Genomic DNA, 21,907 nt, shown 5'->3' with positions numbered 1-21,907 from the left:
CGGGGTGGTACGCGACTCGCGGATGGATGGAGCGATGGGGAGACGGGATTCGAGAATGGACTCGAGGATGGCGAGAAGTAAGGATGGTGTGAGGTCTTGGGGCGATTCGAGTTCGAATGGAAGAAAAAGGGAGGTAATAAGACTATTCAAAGTTGGAACTAGGTTATTTTCTGAGAGATCCTTGGACGACTCTGCAAGAGAGCTCGTGTCCGACATCAGCTTCACAGTTGCCCGCCAAGATATGCAAGAAATATGGGTAGCTTTCAGTTGACTTTCAGGTATCTCCAGCCAGAGCTACAGTCTTTGGCTCTGGGGCCAGCAATGCACGTTGAAGATATCCTGGTCCAAGCGTTATTGGGCGCCAACCGAGTCTCACCAAAGTCGGTCGAGACGAATCAAACTCCGATACGACATACCTGTAACCATACAAATTTGCTGTACTGTCAGTGATATTGCTTCTCAACGTTTCAGTATTGGACATTGAATTTACAGGGTGTGCAAATCTAAACCCTTTACACACTTGCAGAGATAGCCTCTTTTACCCAACACTGATATAGCCAGGTGACCATTGGGTGAGTGGTTCTCATGAGCACCTCAAAAATATCTCTAACTGTTTCATGTGATTTCTTACTATGTGCCTAGTCATTAAAGCAGCACAACATATCTCATTTTCCTTGAAGGCTGCTTCCAATGGCGACCTTCGGCTACGTTGAGATACCTGCAGACGTAGTCTGTCTCAAATCCTCCTTAAAGGACGCTGAGATTCACGGTGCTCGCCCCGCTTCAAGAATTATGACCTCCCTTCCACATCCCGAACTGCAAGCACCATCCTCCGATACACTGCCAGGGTCTACTAGTAATATAACTTCGCCCACTAAATCCGCGTTTACAATGCTCCCGCAGCTTCTAATTTCATCATCACTACAAATCCCATCAAGTACACCTCTCTCTACTCCTCACAATCCCCGTGGTCAACCTCAATTACTCTCCACCCGCGATCCTTTGTCGATACCTATTACAACAGTAAATTTTAAACGGTTTGTATCAAAGAGTGGGCCTATATTTTGGGTGCAGGATCGCGTGGAGGAGATAGTAATGTGGAGAAAAGGCTGGCAAATAACAGGGGTGTGGATGGCTGCTTATGCCTTTTTATGTACGTCACAATCTCTCAGCATGGTCTAACTATTATATTAAACCTGTAGATTTCAAGGCTATTTTCCTCGACTAGTGCTTCTCGTTCCACATGCCATTCTACTAGGCATCTTACTTGCAACATATCCGTCAGAACAACTGTCGTCTACCAACGACCGTGGCGCAACGCCAACTCCCCCCTCAAATGCAGGTGAGGGTACTGTAGACTGGCAGGCGAATATACAAGCAATACAAAATCTTATGGGTGCAGTGTTAGTGGTCGTATCTCTCTCAGATCGTTCTGGCTGATGACAAAATTTGCACAGTGCGGACTTACACGACCTTATACTCCCATTCGTCCCTCATCTCACACATGCAACACCTTACACGCCTCTCATTCTGACGTTTTTATTGGCAACCTTCCTTTTCGCAATCCCGCTTTTGCCTCTCATCCCTCTCCGTCCAACATTTTTGGTACTGGGTTTGGGCCCTTTCATATTCACGCATCCTTTTATGATGTACCGCGTCCTTCCACTTATCGTTTCGCTTTTGCACGATAAGTCTCATCGTGCACGTGTCTTACGGATAATAGACGACGACCGTCTTGAGGACCGTCACTGGCGAAGCGAGCTCAAAGAAGTCGAACTGTTCGAAAACGAACGATGGAATGCAAGTTCAGATGGTGAAGCTGTATCAGGAAGTTGGGGCAAGTCGTACTTGAAATCAAGCGAAAGGAGTGCCTGGACTCGTGCCCAGGATGGATGGAGCGGCGTGAAGGAGGACGGTAGTGGAGAAGTCAGGTGGGAGCGACAGATGATTTTTTATTCTTTCGAAGCGCAGAGTGCTGACTTATGAGTCCATGCAGCAGCAATCTCACGTTTTCACTAGCTCCTGGGTGGGCGTTCATAGAGACGGAAGATTGGAGGGTTGACTTGGAAGCCACGTGGGTTGCCAATGTTGGGCCGGACGATGGTGCGTATTGGTTTCGCCCTGTCGGTTGCCAAGCCCAGTCTGACTTCTAGCCTTTGTTGAATCAGGTGGATGGGTGTATACAAATGATAGTTGGCTTAATCCTTCTGCTGTACCTCTCGACACTTGGAAGAGTGTTGGAATGACGAGACGCAGACGATGGACGCGACGGATATACTACGACCCAGCTATAGCAACATGAATAGGTTGCAGTCACGGTATAATGATAATGCTTAATTCATTTGAAGTCCACTCCATCTTGCGAAAGAACGGATATAGATATATGACATTAGCCACTTGGGTTTACTTCCTCAACTTGACGATGTCTAAAATTCGGATTGGCTGTCTGGTTCCTCACTCTAGTGCTTCTCTGTGGCACACCCCTAAAACCGAAACCGAAGTTGGAGTCAGTCTCAAGGCTAGGTACCCTTGCAACCGACACATAATTATGTTATCCAAAATTTGCGAGATAAGCACCTGTAAGTGGATCTGACTTTGAGTTGTATTTTCAAATTAATGCTAGGTGTGTACTAACAACCTGCCCATACATATGTCACAACTGTCCAATAAATACTGCCTACAGACGAAGAATATCCATATACAAATGACTTACAAACATCCATTGTCTCATCATCCTAAGGTCTTGCATGTGCAAACTTGGAATCCAAGAGTCTCAAAGCTTCCCTAACCCCTTCCGCGTGTACCTCCCGCATCCTCCGACGCCCGCATTCAATTAAAATTTCTTGGGGTACCAGCCTGGGCGGCGGCGAGGAGGCAGCTGAAGACCTCCGCTTTTGGTGGTATTGTTCGTGAGGATCTGTCAGCAGGATGGACTGATCGCTGTGTTCCGCCTCTCTAGGTGAATGCGACATATAAGCTTCCGCCTGTAGAGACGAACGTTCAGGGGTTATTGATCCTGGTGCAGGTGAGATAGTAACGCGAGGACCAGTGCATCTTGATCTACGAGCGACAACCTCAGCCAAAAGGGATAGGTCGGTGAAAGCTACATTTGGGTGTGACTTGAGTTGGCGCCATGCATCATCCGTCGCGATGGTCTCTGGTCCAGGCAGGCGCTGTGGTGCCGATGAGGCCATCGGTGCGATCCCACATGAACCACATTTGCTGATGTCCCCACAGCAGCCAGCAATTACAACCTTGGATGATGAGTTCCCACTGCCATCATCCGCCTGACCTGGACAGTTTATGCACGGCATCTTAGATGCCACAGATTGCCCTATGGCTGAGCAGAAAGCTTTCCCAAATGTGTCGTCGGCACAGGCCATACAATTGGCAGGATCACCAGAACATTTGGCGGAAGTCTGAGAGTGGGAGGGCTTGAGTAGCGAAAATAGCGTATTCCCGTTTGGATTTGAGCGTCGACGAATGGGGACAGGCGCTTGATAGCTGGGCAGATTTTCGAGGATAGACATTTGGGGATGCATAGTGGCCTGTATCGGGATGGGTTGGGCAATGGTAGAGTTAACGTGGCTTTGGTACTTCTCGACTTCGAGTGACACATGATCGGAATGGGGCATTCCCATTTGTCCATTCTGCACCGATTGAATCGCTATGTCTCTACACACACAGGGCATATCTGTGCTACAAAGCATGCATCTGTACGAGTCGAGAGAGCTTTGGTGCTCCATATTATCTGGTTTAGAATGAGACGAGAAGTCAAGTACGTTGACGAGAGATGGCGATGGAGATTGGAACATGGGCTGCATGAGATCTTGAGTTTGATGTTCAACTGCCATCGCTGAAAGTGCGTTGTCCGAATCCACGGAAGATGGCGAGGGTATCATGGAGCTGGTAGATGAGTATGAATTGTAAGATGCCCCAGAAAGTTGGATAGTAGGAGGATCTGCAGAGAGTTTTGCCCTCTTCCTGGACGTTTCTGGTGAAATGCACGATGAAGGATCCGCTGCTTCATCTCCGTATCTTTTCCTCTCCATTTCGACCCCATTAACTCGCTCATTCTCCAGCCTTTCTACTCTTTCCTTCAGCATGCTGTTCTCCTTGCGAAGTTCCTCGTTTTCATCCTTCAGTCTTTTGGCGATGTTCTGTAGAGCGACATTGCGCTTAATCTCCCCTTGCTCGTACGATTGGAGCCTTGCTTGTAATTCAGCCAACTGCGTTTGCTTTCGCTCACGAAAGGCACGCTGTGCAGCCCTGAATTTGAAAAGTAATGTAAATCATGGCACATGGCAATAGTCATTCATGTGCGACGAACCTATTTTGCACTCTTCTACCACTACTATCGACATCCTGTAAATGTTGTAGTAGCAATGAATCAGAGAATATCTAGAACAACGAGGCAAAAGCACGGACCTCGTCTTCTGTTATAACCTGCGGTACGACGGGCATGGTGTCCTTCTTTGGCTTCCGTCCAGGCTTAGGCTTAGCTGGAATCACCCACTCTTTGGAAGCTATTGAACGTATGGTGGGTTAGAATATGTGGACAACAGAAACACGTTGCTTACCTGTTGCCCAGAGCGTCGAAGACGAGGCCTGGGGTGGTAATGGTCCGACGGGTACCATGTGTAACGAAAATGAGTAAAGTAAGTTTACAGAAAGCTAGAATAAAGGTAAGGTAAGAAGGAGTTATAACAAAACGTGAGACCGGAGTGGTTAACCTGTATTTTTTGGGGGACGTTTGGCTGCGGTCGTGCAAGAGAACAAGTCGAAATGGTCACAAAGACTGATTAGATATGGCCAACTTCAAATTCAAAATCCCTGTAAAGGACTGGCATGAATTCGGTCACATTACCCGAAAGCCGGAAATAGCCGAATGTTCCGAATGTGTCAACATGTCAAAGGTGCCAATGATGAGATGTAATATTATGAGATTATACAGTCACTTGCAACAAATACAGGTCGATTATCCGGTACAGTGTTAGCCAACATCCCCACAACCAACAAGGTGCAACCATCGGTCCATAATACTTAGTGAAACTCCTTGCGCGGAAATCGATCGAGTCAAGAGAAGGGGCAGTTCATTTCTTGGTTTTACCCTTCTTGCTGCTTCCAGCTTCGGTCTTATCTTCTGCCTGTGGGTGTGGGAGAACATCAGCACGGGATTTCATTATGGGTGACATTCGCTTGCCTTCCGTTTCGTGCCTTTCGTTACTGCCTTGCCTTTATCTTTCCCCTTCGTGTCTCCTTTCTTCGGCGACGCTTTCGGCTTGGCTGTAAAGAAGCCATCCAAACGGCCCTGTTGTTTTGAATTGAGAAACTTTTGTAGTTTATCTGCACCCTTGCGCACGCGTTCCTCACTGTGGAGTGGGTCAGCGAATGATGACGACGTGCAATACATTCTACTGACTTGAATCCCTTTTCAGTTACTAAAAACTGTACCAGGCCATCAATGTCCGGGTTTTTCCATTCAAGCTAGATATATCTTATCCGTCAGCAAAGCAAACACTAACAGTACATGAAATTGAATTAACCCACCTCTACCTCGTCTGCTGGGGTGACATCGGGTTTCACAAATATTTTCTTTGCTTCTTCCCATGGCCACTCTTCCGGGATATGAATACCACCTTTCTTCTTCTTTCCATCCTCGCCCGCTTCTGCCTTTTCAGCTGCTCTGCGCACAAAATTTTATCAACTTCGGGAGCGGCTTGGAATAAAAGATTTCCTTACTTTCCTCGTAGATGTTCGACTACACCAGCAAGCCCACCATGGTCGCGTACGAGTTTCAGCGCTGACTTAGGCCCAACACCTTTGATAGGCTCAAGATAATCGCACCCTAGCAGTATACATAGGTCGGTGAACTGTCAACATGGAGGGCTCAATTCAGATTTTCGTGAAAAACTCCAAAATTCTTACTAGTGACATGTCCATTTCGAGTCCCTCCAAAGCCCTTTGAAGATTGATTTCACTTATAGGAGCTTTTCTAGCTTCAGAAAAAGTGAGATGGCGCAAAAGTATCGGAGCAGAGAACGTTAAGGTGTCCATATCTTCAGAACCTGCGGCGTACACCTGCAAAAATGTCTTAGCATGGACCCTTAACATATAGCATGACGGTATACTTTTCCTCCTCTTGCGAGCTCGGCGCACTGGGCCTCAGCCTCTGAAGGGGCCTGAGAATATCGATTATAAAGACAGGAGTAAACATGGAAACAGTGCTCTGACTTACTACGACAACAGGAATTCCCATCAACTTCAGTAATCTCCGACATTCTTCATTATGTTCTCTCGTCACTTTGACGGTTCTCCGTGAAAACTTGTCCATATCCTCTGCAGTTCCTGTGAAAATAAACGCCTTGAGCAAACGAACAATAGAATGAACATGTAATCGATACCGATTTCCTTGGCTTCTTCGCCTTCTTCCTTTGCCTCCTCTCTCTTCTCAAACCGTTTGGATAACTGTTTCAAGCCACTTAAAAAGTACTAGGGATGACTCGATATAAATACGCACCACTCCAGCCTTCATCTCAGGTGGCTTGCCGTCAAATACATATACCGGTTTGATACCATTTTCTACTATTCTTATAGTACGGTAGAAGAAACCCATTAGATGACTAGATGTGGATGGATGAATACTCTACTTCTGATAAACACTTAAGCATATGGATACCTTGTAGTTTCTCCAGCATCATTCGTGAGCATTTCACCATCCTTCTGACGTACAGCTATAAGGAATTGATATATCGACATGGACGCGTCTATGGCGACTTTTCGACTAAAGAGTGTTTTGATGTCATGCTCCTGTGTATTATGGTATATGAGCGAGGAGTCTCAAGACTGATCCTGAACATACTGTTATTGCTTTTGGAGCGTACTCTGCAATAAGACCCGTCAAGCCTTTGATACCCATTTTCTAGTGCTGTCAGCTCTTGTTTTTGAGACTCGCCTAGTTTCGTACAACTATAGAGGTGCAAGTGAACGCGGTCAAAAACAACACTGTGACGCCAGTGCGCACGTGACTATGTGATGTTATGTAACGCGTTTCAGTGACAGAAATTTATGGGATTCGTTGGAGACCGACATTGGCACCTCAGTTTATAGCATAGCTTTTCGTTATTTGGCTCATTTCGTCTCTCAAACCATTACAGTAACGATGGCTCTGGATTTATGTTCTAGCGAGCCTTATTTGGACTCGCATATATCTAGGAAACGGAGAAGATGCCAAACCGAGGAATCAGAATCGTCAATAGACGGTACGACGGTTGATATACCTCAGGCTTGACCTTGATTTTCAATATAATGCTCTCTTCTCTACAGATGATCAACGTGGCGTTCGTCAGCTACTTGCGGAGGAGTTTGACTTAGAGATCTCCCTAAGGCAGAGGCTAGCTGCTACTATTGAGTCACGCATTACATGGGCTCTCCTATTGCAGGATTCGCTAGAGAAGGATTTACCTGGTAATATTTTGTACAAAGCTACAGAGTTCAACTCACTGACTCGTTAGCCACAGATTGCGCTACCAGCAGTCACTTCCAAGATGTCGCTCTCGAGGCCATGGACGCTATCGACACACACTCCAATTTTCTTTTCGAGCGGGAGCTGCCTTTCGCTGCTCTAGAACCTTGGGTTCGCTCCTTCTCCCCGAAAGTTGCCGCACCTCCTCAACCGCAACAGCCCTCGAGAACGCTCAAACCTCGTGGTGCTGTTCGATCTCATCGCGGTAACACCAAGCTGCTTTTTGTGCGGAATGCGACGATCGACCCTCCGGTTGTCGCCAAAATGGTGTGTCCAGACTGTGCTCGATTCGACTTTACCAATCTTCAGGGTCTGTTGAACCATTGTCGACTGCGGCATAAACGAGATTTCGGAAGCCACGATGAATGTATGCAAAAATGTGCTGTTCTGGTACCAGCAGAAGATCAAGATTGGGTACTCGCTCAAGGGACTGAACTTGGTGGCGTCAGTCAACCGAGTTTGAGAAGATTGTTTGAAATCGCTGTAGGCGCTGACATGGATATAGTGGATATAGTCCCTGAGCAACGTGACCTTTTGGAAACTGAGCAAACTTCCACACCGCAGAGTCGCGACCCTGCACCCAGTACTCACTTATCAAGAACTCTTGGTCACCATATTGATACGCCAGCCTTGGCACCTTTCCTTGGAAGAGCGCCAAAAAGACGCTGCATCAATGTTTACGACGACGAAACAGTAGATATAACCTCGTTGGATAAAGATTCTGAAGATTCTGGTACCGTTCCTTGGCGTATGTCCTATTCACATCGAAACAATGCTCGCCAAGAGTTGGATACAGTCGTAGACCTACCATGCCCTCAACCTCAATCTCAACACCAGCCCCAGCCCCAGCCTTCACCTCCGCCACAACCTAAACCTCAGTCTATTAGCCTTGTAAACACCCCTACGGATGCAAAGCTGCCTCCCATACCTGTTCACTCTAATACGAATCCAGGCACTCGATTCCATATTACGGCCCGCGTCATTATCACGGATTATAGCCTTTGGCTACGTACCAGTAACTAAGACACCTCTTTTGCTTAGCGCAGATATTCACATTCTTCCCCTATGTTTTTACTTGCAGATCGTGCTAATGTGGCACAAGATATATCGCATCGTTGGATGCTGGGTGTATCCTCTCCATCCTATGTCCGTACTCAGTCATCATCTTCGCAATATGATCTCAATTTATTACAGAGTCTGCATATAACTGCATTTCTATGTCAAATGACTGTCACTTGCTTATCTCAACCTCCACCGTCGTCATTGGCGGTTCCTATCGTTGTCACTGAACCCCCTTTTGCTGTCATGGGTACATCCGACAGGCCATTTTTGGCTCGTCTTACGCTCGTGTGGGTGGGGAAGCAAAATGCTTCTATGGAGGTGGAGCATTGGGTAGAAGTAAGCATTCGGTATATCCGATGACGCCTTCACTCCTTAACAGTATCTATGCTACAGCTTGACCCATTTAAGTCGACGAGTGCTGTGTTGGGCGAGGAGCAAGTCCTTGATATAGAACTTGATCGACATACCCAGCTATTGCCGGTGCGCACAGACTTAAAATTACCGACTTTACAGAGAGAAAGTACGAAAAGGGAAGCTACGCCTCCGAATGCTTCCTCATCCAAAGCGGATGATACTGGTGGGTGTTGTACGCGATTTTCATGGAATTCTTTATCTGATATAATACAAGCGAAAGGATATGCTGCTGTCTTAAAATCCCTTCTTCCCCGCGTTCCCATGACAATGAAAGGTGGGTTCTTCCCAAGCGTGCCGCTGACTTTCTCACTCGCGTGAGTAATAGATGTGAAAGGGCGGCCTCCCTCTCAACTACCTTACAAATTAACATCCAGCCCCTCACACTTCTCTACGCTTGTCCCAGGACGGCGCAAAGCCATTGAGGTCAGTGCGAAATATATACACCACTTCTCTATCAGCGTGCCAATTTGGTTTAATAGTGGGGGCGCGCAAGAGCGCTACATAGCTTGTATGACAAACAAATCGGGTTATTCCCATCGGGAGGTGCTGTTTCTCTAACGACCGGTGACGTATATTGCTGGTTGGAAGACGAAGGTTACTTCATTCGCCCAGCTGCAATTGTTCCCCAAAATCCGACCGTCGCTCGCGTTATCAAGAAGTCAACAGTCAATAGCGCTCAGTCTGCCCAAAGCGAAATATGTTCCCTCTGCGGTATCAAGTGTCGGCTTCACCCATCATATGCAGTCAAAAATGAATCATCTGGTCAAGCATTTGTCTGCGATATTGTTCAAGATTGTGCAACTCAGCCACCTTTTCTTAATCTCAAAGGTGTTTTCGGAAGCGCCTTGGATTATGCACTGCGCCCTCCAGTGCCTACCTCATCCGCCCCAACCATTCCAGAAGAACTTCATCACTCAGCTCGGTCAAAACTAAGTAGGTATTCCTCACGCGATATTATATCGCTTGTGCCTCCTTCTCTCATTACGGCGGTATGCGGCATTGCGAACATGACGCATACGGTACCATTCGCTCCCCATGGTAATCGGAGAAGCCTAGACCAAACAACCCTTTCCTCGGAGTCCAGAAAATCCACGGAGGACCGAATGGCGCCTTATGCTCTTGTTTCAGCTGCACTCAAGAGTTTCGTCGCCGTTCTTGTCCACAGAGGTCTGGATACCGCCAGGTGGGACATGACCAGGGCTTTGCTAGAGGGACGGAGAAAAACCAAGTCTTGCATATTGACACCTTCCCATATTATTCGCGGAATTCGCAGTGGTCTGATGACAGATACCGCACAGACTTCAACTGCGCTGTGCCTGACGCGTTTGGCGGTTCCGAGTGTATTTGGCAGGGACTTTCCTGAAGACGTACAAGAAGATGAAGGCAAAAGTCTCAGGCTCGACGAGGTACTCGTCAAAATTGAAAATGATTATTGAGGTTCTTCGTAAGTAATTTCGTCCATCCACATCACACTGAATTCGGTCTTATTTCGGCGTTACCAAGTTGGCCCTTCACAACATACCAGGTCTGTGAGTCAGCGCTAGTCACCTATGTTACTTGCCGCGTGCCCTTCGTAACATTATTAATCTGTGTTGAACACCGAGACTTACGTTGTAAGTTTGGGTCCCAGTGATACTCATAATGTGGCACCGAACACTGAGAAAATTGTTTCCGGTTGAAAGGTTATGCCTTCAGTCGGATCTCAAGTTGACGGAGGATTGACTTCTCAAAAATTTCATTGTAAGGAAGCATCTTGGTCGCCATCTCAGGGCATTTCGCAACACGAGCGCATGATTACGTCTCCTGAGTTCCTGAGAATGTGAAAACGTCAAACCCTTTGAAGTATTATTTCCTATTTTGGACCTGATGGTTGGAGCCCTCTTGTCCAGCCGCACTCCAACCACTCAGTTACCACTTGGCGGTTATATCTGTGGCCCTATTAACAGTTTTTATCGATGCAATCAGTCCTATTCAAAGCAATCATTTTTTTCAGGATAGTCGAACAAGGAAACATCCTGTGCTTTTGGGTTGTGGCGCTAGAATTCGGGTCATGTATGATAGCGCTCTATTGTTCTGATCTATATCTGTCAGGTGGGTGTTCGCAAATGGGTATGAGTTTCGAAGGAGCTGACGATGTTCCGGCACTAAAGGTACCGCAGACCTCAAAAATTTCGATCACTTATACACTCACACCGGCCCAGTTCCTAATCACCATTGGGTGACCTTAAAAAACAATGACAGCGTGCCGTAACCGGATAGATCCCCTGGAATTCTTGGGCGTGGCCAGCAGCGCTGGTTTACATCTCTCTCTTTCTGATACTCTCTCAATTTTGGACGCAGCTGCTATACATTCCTTGGGCGTTGATTCTTTTGGTCTTTATATATCAAGTTATCTGTCGCTCAAGTTCCAGTGCCGTGCGCCGTCTCGGACACTCATTAGTTCCAGTATTTTGAAGGCTCAGCAAGGCTATTCAAAAGGTCTACGAACAATAACTCTTACTGCATAACGCAGAACGCCACTCTTTATTTTTTCACCCTTTCTTCTTACCTTGGGAACCATGACTACCCCCTTCACACTTCCGCCGAACACAAAGTTCGATAGCACTCTAGGAGCATTGTTAGTTGGGCTCGCAGTGTCAGCCGTGTAAGTACTGTCACGTTCAATTTTTCCTTGCGTACAAAACTAAACCTATCATAATAGAGCCTATGGTGTATTCAGTGTCCAAGTTTATACCTACTACCGACGTTACCCGTCAGACAAAGCTTTCTATAAAACTATTGTGAGCACTTCGACGACAACTTTTTTAATTATTGTCTGAACTGAAGTCTCCACCTCAGGTGGTTCTCATTTGGTGTGTTTTACGATAATCTTGACATACTATATGTTGAGTATCTTGACGGCATATCTAGGATACTGGAAACAGCGGACGAAGCTTTCATCGGTCATTGCGTCTATTACTATCTTGTAACGTGGGTTGTAATGATGAGCCCTGCAGACCTTTACTCATCTATATTTTTTTGTTTATTCAGCAATTTTGTTGATCCGAGCGTGCTTTTTACCGCGAAACCCGTATGGTACGAGTTATATCTTGGTGATATATTTGTACTGACATTGTTTTCAGGACGCTCGTAGTACGTAATGTCCTTTCACCCTCGTTTTTTTCTCAATAAGCTCTTCTTTACGCCTTTAGCTGCAAGTAGCATTTGGCGTAAGCTCCTTAGTCGTTAGTGCTCTGTAACACGTGTAACTAAATTGCTACAGGCTCTAGTCGGATGTATCGTCAAAGTGTAAGCCTTCATGCCAACTTTGTTGTCATGGTACACTTACTCTGTGCTCAGGTGTTTTGCTCTGAGAGTCTGGAGATGTAAGGGAGTTTATCCTTATATCGAAACGATACTGATTTCCTTTTCAGTTAGTTACCGGAATTGGTTCCTAACTGGTTCACTGGTAAGATATTTTGATATTTGCAACTGTATCGATCGTACTTAACGTCAAACAGGTATTGTTAACCTTAGCTCAAATGGGTAAGTTAATGCAATACTGGGTCAAAGTTTTGAACTAAGTTAAGATCTTGTGGCTCTACCCTAGGCCTTGCCATTGGTGAGTATCCATAGTATTACACCTGAAATCTGAGAGCTGAAATGATTTCATTGTTAGCATACACTATTCGAGGGTGAATATTTTATTTATGCATTGTCTGTCTATTGCTAAATATATCTATCAGTTTCCAGATAACTACTTTACTTGACCTCACTGGCCTTCGCGTTCGTTCCCCTGTAATGCTAATAGAGCACGGCCATAGTCTAATGCACTATAACTTGCAGGTAGTTGGTAGTCTTGCACTTGGATTTGGAGTGGCTACCGACATGTCTATTGCGGCTGCGCTATGCTATTACCTCCAGGGAATGCGAAGTGGCTACTCGGGGTATGTTTCAATGACCTTCATGATTGTTGTTTTTATGCTTAACATATACTCCATGTTTCAGCTCTGATTCTTTGGTTAATACTTTGACGATCTACGCTGTCAATACTGGCGTTCTAACAAGGTAGAGTTTGACGCCTAACTTGTTTTGAATCGCAAGTTCATGTTTCTCGACATACAGCGCATGCAGTATCGTTACTCTCATCCTGGTGAGCTAGAAATGTGCTTCAGCATAACCATCTTTGCTAATACTAGGACTGCATAAGTACGATTGCATGACAGATAACTTCATCTTCATGTGTTTCTACTTCGTGCTCAGTAAATGTCAGTGATGATTTCGATTTCTGACTCTACAAACCTAGTCTAACAGTGTTGCTTCCTTAGTGTATGCTATATCATTCATGGCGACGTGCGTGAAAACACATTCTGTACCCTTGTCACTGAGTTAATTATTGTGCTTCAGGATGAACACTCGCAAGGCTATTCGAGGCAGAGGCACTGATCGTGAGGAAGGCAAAAGCACGTCCTTTATAATGGTATCCGAAGCAGCACATCGCCATGGATCTGTCCGCATGCCTGCTGCTCCGCCACAGAGTCGCCGGAAGGTATGCGTACGTTTTCTCATGGATGTATTACAGAATTTCATGTACGATATCAGGTCAACAGTGTACATTCAGACTACTCACCATCAGCATCAGTACGTGGCCGAGTGGTTTTGGTGGTCTGATGTTTCTGACGTCTCTTTGATTAGGGACATTATACTGATGGTTGGTAATACTCGACGTAGAACCATGGTCCTCTATATTTGACTTGGTCATATCAGTGCCGCGCTGTGCTTTCCACAAAATCTTGGTTTACCTTTGGAACCGCTGTTTTACTCTCCGCTTTCGCTTCTCAATAATAGATGCAACATCGTTTTGCCTCATTCATTTTTGCGGTGGTTTATTAAACATTTTATCCAAGGCAGGACCTGCATACTTATCACTTGAAACAGCAAACTTAAAACTTGCTACCCTAACCTTGCCAGAGATAGGAAGAAGTGGAAATGAGCTTGTATTACTATCTGTACTCCTTTTGTACATACTATATGTTCTTTTGTGGTTTTTGCTCAATTTTAATGCCGTTTTATCTGTTCGACGGCGTTGTGGGCGCAAATGCAGATGGTATACTTGTCGGGTTTGCTATAAGCTGTACGTAGCTCGGGTGGGAGAAAATGGAAGAACGTGTGCTTCGTCGGCCGCTGTCTTGTCCAGCATTTCGCTTCCGCACCAAGTTCAGAAAGTTGTATTCGTCGCGTAAGCAGCATAGCAAGGACCTCCGTTGTATTACTTTCCCTTACATTTGCTTTGATCTTCTTCAGTGCTGCCGTCTCACGAGTTACTGCTTCGCCAACAGGCGGTCCGACGGCGAAAGGCTCTCCTCATCTCTTGCTCACGCGTGATCGGTCATGGGACTCAAGACGTCAGCATCGAAGACACCCTATGAGAGGTCTAAAAGCGATATAAAGATGCATGAAGGCGATATAAAGGAAGAATTTGGGCCCCAGTCGTTCTACTTTCAACCAGTCATGGCGGATGGTTCGTTACCAGGCCCGTTCAAGGGTCCTGCATCTAAGAAAACGCGAGGGTTTACATGGGTTTCGTTTGCTGCTCTGTCACTGTTATGCATCATCGTTTCTCCAGTCAAAAACTGGATCACTCCATCCTCTCTTTCTCTCACACATGTTCCAGACGTCTACGCCCGCTATGTAAATGGGGCGCCCAAAACACTCGCGGTAGAGTCAAGTGTTGGTAACTTGACCAGCAACGGACGTACTACAGAGGTCGAGTGGGATTCATACAGTCTTGTTATAAAAGGTCAAAGGGTATTTATTCAGTAAGTCGGCTGTACTACATGACATTGTTAGCAGGGCTGAGGAATCATATTACAGTTCTGGAGAGTTCCATACATTCCGGCTACCTGTTCCTGGTTTATGGCTCGATATCCTCCAGAAGGCCAAAGCAGCAGGATTTAATGCGCTGAGTGTCTATACTCATATGGCTTTGGTCAACCCTTCACCAGGGGTGATTGATTTCAACGACTATCGCGCATTGGAGCCTTTATATGAAGCTGCAAAACAAACGGGCATATTCATAGTTCTGCGTCCTGGTACGTATGCTATTTGCTTCAACGAAAGTAGCTGCTTATGATACCTTTAGGCCCGTATATCAACGCGGAGTCAACCGCTGGGGGAATTGCACACTGGATAACATCACAGGTTGCTGGTGAATTGCGTACGAATGCTACTGACTGGCGAGCTTCTTGGCAAGATTATATCCAAGGCATCATTGATCAAACTGCTCCATATCAAATCACTCAAGGTGGACCAGTCATTGGTATGTATGCGTACAAAAGTTAAAAAGAACGTTAATGATACCCTTCTTCGGTTTGATTAGCTGTCCAAGTCGGTGCGTTTGTTCATTATAAATCACGACGCGCATATAGTCGAATATTCTAATGACCACCTTTAGACAATGAGTATTCTCAGAGTGGATACGGACACGCTGAGTACTTTGCGGAGCTTGAAGAGGTCTTCCACAATTCTAGTATTGTTGTCCCATTGACTGCAAATGATCCTGGAGAAGGTCGAGACTGGGTCAATGGAACGGTATGGAAACTGCAGACTTATCTGGATCTAACCTAATGATTTGCAGGGTGCAGTAGATATCTATGGGTAAGGCATTGGTTTTAAGTCAGTACCTTGGTAAACTTAGTTTATGCATGGCCTATAGCTTGGACTCGTATCCCCAAGGGTTTGACTGTTCTAATCCAACTGTTTGGAGTCCAGTAGTTACCAATTATTACAGCTATCACGAGTGTGAGTATCTATTCAATGCTCTGGTCTGTCTTGCTCTAACTCCACTTGTAGCCGTTGATCCCAGCGAGCCCTGGTATTTCCCCGAGGTTCGTCACAAACTTTTCATATTGATGATTGTACATCTTTTGATCCAGGCACTCATAGTTTCAAGGCGGTTCCTTCGATGCTTGGGGACCTACGGCACCAGGTTAGTAAATTCTAACGATTTTAATCAACTGCTGAAGGGATGTTTGTCTAGGCTACGATCAGTGTCGTGTACTTACGGGTGCAGACTTTGAAAATGTCTTCAACCTTAATCTTTGGGCATCCAATGCGAAATTGATTAACTATTACATGCTTTACGGGTACGGGTTCTCCTTAATAAAACTATTTTATTATTTATTTTTACTTAATGGGTGCAGTGGAACGTCGTGGGGTGGTCTCCCTTTCCCTGGAGTATACAGTAAGCTTATTCAAGTATTGGATCTCTCTCTCTGATATTGCATGCATAGCATCGTATGATTATGGTAGCGCAATCGCCGAGAATAGGGAATTAACCACAAAGTACCCAGAACTCAAGCGTGAAGGACTGTTCCTTCGAAGCTCACCTGAGTTCTATAAAACGAGTTGGATCGGGAATAGCAGTACTAGCGCAGTGATAGTATCAAACTCTTCTGCATTCGTGACGCTTCTGCGCAACCCTGACACCTCGACTTCGTTCTATATTGCGAGGCAAAACGACTCTACTTCGACGTTAGTCCCCTTACTCTAGTAATGTAGTACTCGCCTAACCGGTTATTCCCAGGGGCATAACTACCTTCAAGCTTAATGTGACCACTTCTGCTGGAAACCTTGAGATCCCACAGGTCGTGCCAGAGATTACCCTTGGGGGTCGTCAGTCCAAACTCATAGTCACTGATTATTCTTTCGGTTCCTCAAACGTCCTATATTCGACGGCACAGGTTCTGTATGCAGGACAGATTGGAGGTCGAGATGTCTTGTATCTTTATGGAGATTCCACTCAAGAGCATGAAGTCTCCCTTGTCCTCACGGGCACCCCTCGGCTACAGGCAGATACTCCACACATATCGTCTCACTTGTCTACTGGACAGGGAACTATCATTAGCTTCCTCTCAGGAATAGAAGGCCTCGTTACAGTGTGGGATTCCAGTGAACAACTTATTCTGTACAGCGATGCGGATACTGCCGGGACGTTCTGGTCTCCTGAGATTCCATCAAATGCAACATCAGGCGACGCTGCTACTTTTTCCAACTACTGGCAGTTTGGTACAAACACATCTATTCTAGTGGGAGGTCCTTATCTTGTTCGCAACGCGACTATTACGGGATCTACTCTCAATCTACGAGGAGATTTGAATGATAGTGTCAGGTTGACTGTCATTGCTCCCGAGACCGTTACCTCGATAACATGGAATGGCATGGATATTTCTGCTGATGTCGCAGCCACAAGCAACTTAACCACTCAAGGAGGGTTCGTAGCACAGATTCAACCCGCGTCCGGCATCTCGTCAATTCCAGTGCCAACACTGAGCAATTGGAAGTATGCCAACAGCCTTCCAGAAATACAGAGTAACTTCTCTGATGCCAGCTGGACCCTTGCCAACCATACAACAACGAACATCCCGTTCAAGCCGTATTATGGTGATGGGAGGGTATTGTACGGCTGTGACTATGAATAGTACGTGTCTGATCAGTTGTTCCTTTGTTACTTGACTTACTTTTCTCAGCTGCGAAAACATTGTGTTATGGCACGGTCATTTCAATGCGACTGAAAATACCAAGTCTGTGAACCTTTCTATTAACGGAGGCGAAGGTATTTGCCTAATCTTGCAATCTGATAACCTATTGACGAAGGCTTGCTATCAAAGCGTTCGCCGCCAGCGTATGGGTAAACGATGTCTTTTTGAACACATCGTATGGAAAGTAGGTAATCTGGCTTGCGCTTATTGATTGATCTGAATTTATTGCAAAGCTCAACGAACAATGCAAACATTGTCGACGAAACGGATGAGAAATTCTACTTCCCTTCAGGCTCTTTGAATTACGGCCAGGACAATGTGATAACGATTCTTCAGGTAAGCACCCATATTCATCTGTCTTCAACAGACGAACTTTATGTTTGTGTTCCAAAGGATAACATGGGTCTTGATGAATCTGGATGTGAGTCGCAAACCTTCAACTGACGTTCATAGTTTGATGATAAACATTAGCTGAAATTGACGAGGAAAAATCACCTCGTGGTGTTCGCGGTTTCCAGCTGAACACTGGTGATTTCGGAGAATGGAAAGTACAGGGCAAAATTGGTGGATATACGAAGTACGTTGTTGTTGTTCTGCGAGCTATCATGTTTCCTCATGCATAGCAGTTATCCTGATAAAGTGCGAGGTGTTCTTAACGAAGGAGGCTTGTATGGCGAGCGGCTCGGATGGCATCTTCCTGGTTTTGATACGTCAATTTGGGAATCGCGAGACATAACAGAGGGACTGCCAGGCTCAGCTGCTGGAGTCGGCTTCTTTGTCACTACGTTTGATCTCCAAATTCCTGAATACTATGACGCGCCCATGTCATTCACATTTGACCAGTCTTCGCAGCCGTACCGGGTCCAATTATATGTTAATGGTTGGATGATGGGTAAGCGAGTGGCGAATCTGGGGTATGTCAAATCTTCCTGGCTCGATTTCACCTTTGTCTGATTCGGTCCACAGTCCACAATACAAGTTCCCTGTTCATCAAGGTATCTTAAACTACAGTGGGCCAAAGTAAGCTTCGAAATGTTTTCACGTGATTCAAAATATTCATGCTCGTCTCAGCACGGTTGCGATAGCTCTATGGGCTATGGAGCCTACTGCCATCTCGCCCACAGTCGCGCTAACAGTTGATGGTGTATTTGAGGGTGGTGTGGGCGGCATTGAGGTCAACAATCCTGCATGGTCTCCGGAAGGGCGTCAATGAATGTAAATAAGTATCTCACTGTTGTGTATTGATATGTATCATAACGAATAAAAGGACACTTATCCCATCTAGGGTGCGTCAAACTTGTAACATAAAATCGCTCTGGAAAAGACGTCTATAGGTAAGTTCATACAGGTAGTTTACGGCTGCGCGTCAATTGTATATAAATATAAATGTGAATAAAGGTGAAATCCAGTTTCAAAAGGAAAACGGCTCCAATATCAACTCTCCAACAGGAGGGACTGAAGTGACGTTAAGTGGGTCAACGACTTGATATGTGTTATCTTTTAGGCGTGGTGTAGCTTTGCTAACGATAGACCAAACTATCATTTTCATCTCTGGAAGATAGATAAAACGTGAAGCCCAAATCAATGTGAATACACGTACCAGCCACAGCTAGAACACGCCCTGGACATGCCCAACGACCGAGCCCGAATGGATGGTATGATATACTACCTGTCACAGCCAGGCTGGTTTCCTGACCGTGCCATCGCTCCGGGCGGAAGACGTGTGCGTCAGGGCCATGATATACGGGGTTCTCGTGACTCAACGAGGTCAAAGGGAACACCAAGTTACCTATCGATTCAAAAGCAAAAAAAAAACGTTCCATAAATCCCAGCACTGCGTACAAGTAATGTCATTACAGACCTTTGGGTACTGTGTACCCTGCGAGGGTGACGTCTTGCGTCGTCATCCTACAAGAACTCAGTGTATCGCCCTTGGTGCGCATAACTTCTCGAATAAAACAATCTAGCCATATTGATTTCTTCAATGCCTCGTTCGCGTTTGCAGCATCAAGGTTATTTGTGATGGGATCCGTCATACTGTGCAGCTCTTCTCTTATTTTAACCAAGTATTCTGGGCGTATAGCCAGTTCGAAGAGGACCCATACTCCGACAGATGCACTGGACGCTCAGTTAGAACATGCATATGGTAAATGTGTATGTGAATACGCACGTCTGATGTATCGATGCAAACAGTAATCTTTGGAAAACATCAGCGTGATTAGATGTAAGAGTCGAGGGTCACATACGTTGTGAGTGTACCCATTACTTTAAGGGTGGATGTAATGCTTATACTTCCGTCTTTCGAAGCGTGTCTTCGAGCTATGTAATGTAACATATTCTCCTATAGGTTTTTTGTTAGTAGGGTACATTGACCAGATGGGTAAAAGAGCCATACATCCATCGTATCATTATTTTCACAGTCAGGGTCCCATTGTTGTGTACGCAATTCCTGCCATAGCTGTGGCCCAAAGACCCGCAAAAACCCAAATATTATCGTCACGAATATAACCCTGAGCCTGAATATGATAACTTCTTAGACCTAATAATGAATATACTTGGACCAAGAATTTACTTACCATGTATAGAGACACCAAATGCCAGGAAATGTTCTGGCAAACCACGATGTATTCTGGTAAATACCAGCAAGATGCGCAATGTCCTCGGCTACTGCACTGGCTACATCGAGTCTGCGTTGGTCCATATAGCTCTTTTAGAAACATAAGCTTTCAGTAGCTTTGCGACCAACTAGACCTTCCTCACCTCCCCGAAAACAAGCTTGACCATGACTTCCGTTACACATCCAAGCGTGTGATCGAACAACACGATCGGTTTACCTTGCGACTGGCGAAGCAAATCATCTGTTCTTTGCAAGAAGATAGGATATACTGCGTAAAACTCGAGATGATAAGATTAAATAGGACAGGTTTCAAAAGAAGTAAGATTAGTCACTTTGTTCGACCATGCCTTGCATGCGGAATCTGATCATATTTTGTACAACATCATCCAAGTTGCGGAACATGGTTCGGAATAAAGCAAAGAAATAATGTAGATTCAGAATCTGATGGGTATGCAAATCAAGATCAACGATGATCCACACGAAGCAAGATACTCACTGCGGCTGTGCCTTCTTCAAAACTGAAAAGCTGATCATTTGTGAGTACCAGCTGTGTCAAGCTGTCATCAACGACAAACTCTAACTGCAATCAAGTTAGTAATCCCATCCAGTCAAGGGGAAAATGAACTAACTAGGCCTTTGCGGTAAACACCGATAATAGGGCCATGTCTTGCAAGCGCTTCTGTATATGCGGCTCGAGGGTTTTTCAGTATGTCATCCATCTTTGGGATATTGTATAAGATCGATTGCGCCTATGAAAACAGCGGGCCTACGTACCGGTATGGGGATAATTGGGGGGTGATTCTTTGGCAACTTTGAAATAAATCATGGTGAGATGTTGGTCAGTACAGACAGACCAAACATACCTTGGCCCGTACAAATTGTTGAGTTCCCCATAATCCTACGGCTATAACGATTGCAGAAAACGTTGTCGTGGATGTAATAGACATTTCCCAAAATTCTATGTTCATACGCTGACTCGCAGCAGCTTTTATACAAGCAATGTTCTGCCGCTAGGTAAGTATAAACAGGAGCGCCCTAGGATCTCAGTCTGCATCTGATGATGATTATCACTGTAATTCAAAAGACTGATCCTCCGCTTGAATTGGAGGCTATAACATGAGCAGCTTACCTGACAACAATTCCATAAAAAATGATATCCCCATACGTACGACATTGCCTTTGAGCACAGCATATCATGGGACAGTAGCTGTTCTCGGGAAAAGAATATCCACTCTTGTGGGTTTTATCATGAATTTGACAGGAACAATGATCGCAGTGAACTGCGATAGGTTGATGCTAACCACCGTGATCGCGGCCAGATGACTTCAATTTCCGTTTAGGGACAACTTGAACACCAATCATAACAAGCAAATATCGTTATCTGGCCTATGTATGGCGCGAAGGCGTTAGCATACCACTGAATTAGCTTATTGACGGCCTTAAGGAACTACCACACCTTGGACTTTTTTTTTCTACCGAGATTCTCCCACTGGCAGTGCTTGTTGCATCAGCCACGAACCAGACACCTATCAAGTCAGGAGGATCACACACTTTTTTCTGTCAGTTGATCTGCTCGTGCACATACTGATGGGTGGTATGGTTGTGATGATCCGAGATTATGTTTCACGGGATACTGAAAAATGAAATGGGCGACAGATGCAACGCATAATAAGATATCTTAGAACTAGATTGATTGATTCCTGGGGATCTGAAGGTTTTTAGACCTTTCTATGTTTACTTTACAATATGTCGTCGTGGGACGTCGAAGAT

The 21,907-nt window shown here is 45.5% G+C and overlaps 6 protein-coding genes and 1 pseudogene across 7 annotated transcripts; 4 read left to right on the top strand and 3 right to left on the bottom strand.

The window, feature by feature from the left end:
• Positions 1-932: 932 nt before the first annotated feature.
• On the top strand, positions 933-2,349 carry SERLADRAFT_479565 (uncharacterized protein; the record flags this gene model as incomplete). Its single annotated transcript, XM_007323861.1, has 5 exons — positions 933-1,153; positions 1,211-1,403; positions 1,458-1,931; positions 1,997-2,103; positions 2,169-2,349. The coding sequence occupies 5 exons, from the start codon at positions 1,096-1,098 to the stop codon at positions 2,300-2,302; spliced, it is 966 nt and encodes a 321-aa protein (XP_007323923.1).
• On the bottom strand, positions 2,302-4,638 carry SERLADRAFT_453708 (uncharacterized protein; the record flags this gene model as incomplete). Its single annotated transcript, XM_007323860.1, has 4 exons — positions 2,302-4,269; positions 4,331-4,365; positions 4,429-4,526; positions 4,581-4,638. The coding sequence occupies 4 exons, from the start codon at positions 4,636-4,638 to the stop codon at positions 2,736-2,738; spliced, it is 1,725 nt and encodes a 574-aa protein (XP_007323922.1).
• A 274-nt stretch (positions 4,639-4,912) lies between these two features.
• Positions 4,913-7,004, bottom strand: SERLADRAFT_479560 (uncharacterized protein; the record flags this gene model as incomplete). Its single annotated transcript, XM_007323859.1, has 12 exons — positions 4,913-5,147; positions 5,204-5,372; positions 5,423-5,487; positions 5,551-5,686; positions 5,743-5,873; positions 5,929-6,081; positions 6,132-6,182; positions 6,239-6,348; positions 6,405-6,468; positions 6,521-6,623; positions 6,680-6,810; positions 6,863-7,004. 12 exons carry the CDS (start codon positions 6,917-6,919, stop codon positions 5,094-5,096), a joined length of 1,224 nt encoding a protein of 407 aa, XP_007323921.1.
• Positions 7,005-7,162: 158 nt separating this feature from the next.
• SERLADRAFT_491600 lies at positions 7,163-10,625 on the top strand (annotated as a pseudogene; the record flags this gene model as incomplete). Its single annotated transcript has 10 exons — positions 7,163-7,262; positions 7,327-7,467; positions 7,521-7,792; positions 7,835-8,540; positions 8,607-8,671; positions 8,720-8,923; positions 8,981-9,164; positions 9,216-9,424; positions 9,481-10,445; positions 10,505-10,625. Coding segments are annotated over 9 exons (2,838 nt in total).
• Positions 10,626-10,747: 122 nt separating this feature from the next.
• Positions 10,748-14,081, top strand: SERLADRAFT_479557 (uncharacterized protein; the record flags this gene model as incomplete). The annotated part of the gene is made up of 23 exons (XM_007323858.1): positions 10,748-11,092; positions 11,152-11,645; positions 11,703-11,781; positions 11,840-11,853; positions 11,912-11,971; positions 12,032-12,076; positions 12,124-12,133; positions 12,193-12,210; positions 12,264-12,289; positions 12,341-12,366; positions 12,415-12,449; positions 12,502-12,526; positions 12,591-12,602; positions 12,660-12,675; positions 12,727-12,766; positions 12,827-12,927; positions 12,989-13,048; positions 13,106-13,133; positions 13,191-13,248; positions 13,309-13,333; positions 13,388-13,529; positions 13,583-13,621; positions 13,676-14,081. 22 exons carry the CDS (start codon positions 11,560-11,562, stop codon positions 13,697-13,699), a joined length of 969 nt encoding a protein of 322 aa, XP_007323920.1.
• Positions 14,082-14,498: 417 nt separating this feature from the next.
• On the top strand, positions 14,499-18,827 carry SERLADRAFT_453704 (glycoside hydrolase family 35 protein; the record flags this gene model as incomplete). Its single annotated transcript, XM_007323857.1, has 20 exons — positions 14,499-14,550; positions 14,703-14,799; positions 14,855-15,072; positions 15,123-15,299; positions 15,435-15,571; positions 15,618-15,637; positions 15,696-15,781; positions 15,833-15,867; positions 15,926-15,968; positions 16,020-16,125; positions 16,183-16,223; positions 16,273-16,513; positions 16,566-17,459; positions 17,509-17,594; positions 17,650-17,704; positions 17,754-17,941; positions 17,992-18,097; positions 18,147-18,434; positions 18,487-18,540; positions 18,592-18,827. 20 exons carry the CDS (start codon positions 14,499-14,501, stop codon positions 18,731-18,733), a joined length of 3,066 nt encoding a protein of 1,021 aa, XP_007323919.1.
• Positions 18,815-21,084, bottom strand: SERLADRAFT_418492 (uncharacterized protein; the record flags this gene model as incomplete). Its single annotated transcript, XM_007323856.1, has 13 exons — positions 18,815-19,071; positions 19,121-19,309; positions 19,382-19,638; positions 19,691-19,717; positions 19,767-19,861; positions 19,916-20,036; positions 20,097-20,227; positions 20,281-20,405; positions 20,470-20,578; positions 20,634-20,717; positions 20,767-20,856; positions 20,912-20,947; positions 21,001-21,084. 13 exons carry the CDS (start codon positions 21,082-21,084, stop codon positions 18,932-18,934), a joined length of 1,488 nt encoding a protein of 495 aa, XP_007323918.1.
• Between the last annotated feature and the right edge of the window lie 823 nt (positions 21,085-21,907).

Source organism: Serpula lacrymans (assembly GCF_000218685.1).
Source record: "Serpula lacrymans var. lacrymans S7.9 unplaced genomic scaffold SERLAscaffold_17, whole genome shotgun sequence".
NCBI lineage: Eukaryota > Fungi > Basidiomycota > Agaricomycetes > Boletales > Serpulaceae > Serpula > Serpula lacrymans.
Note: the sequence above shows the minus strand (reverse complement) of the source record. Positions and strands in the feature narration are given on the sequence as shown.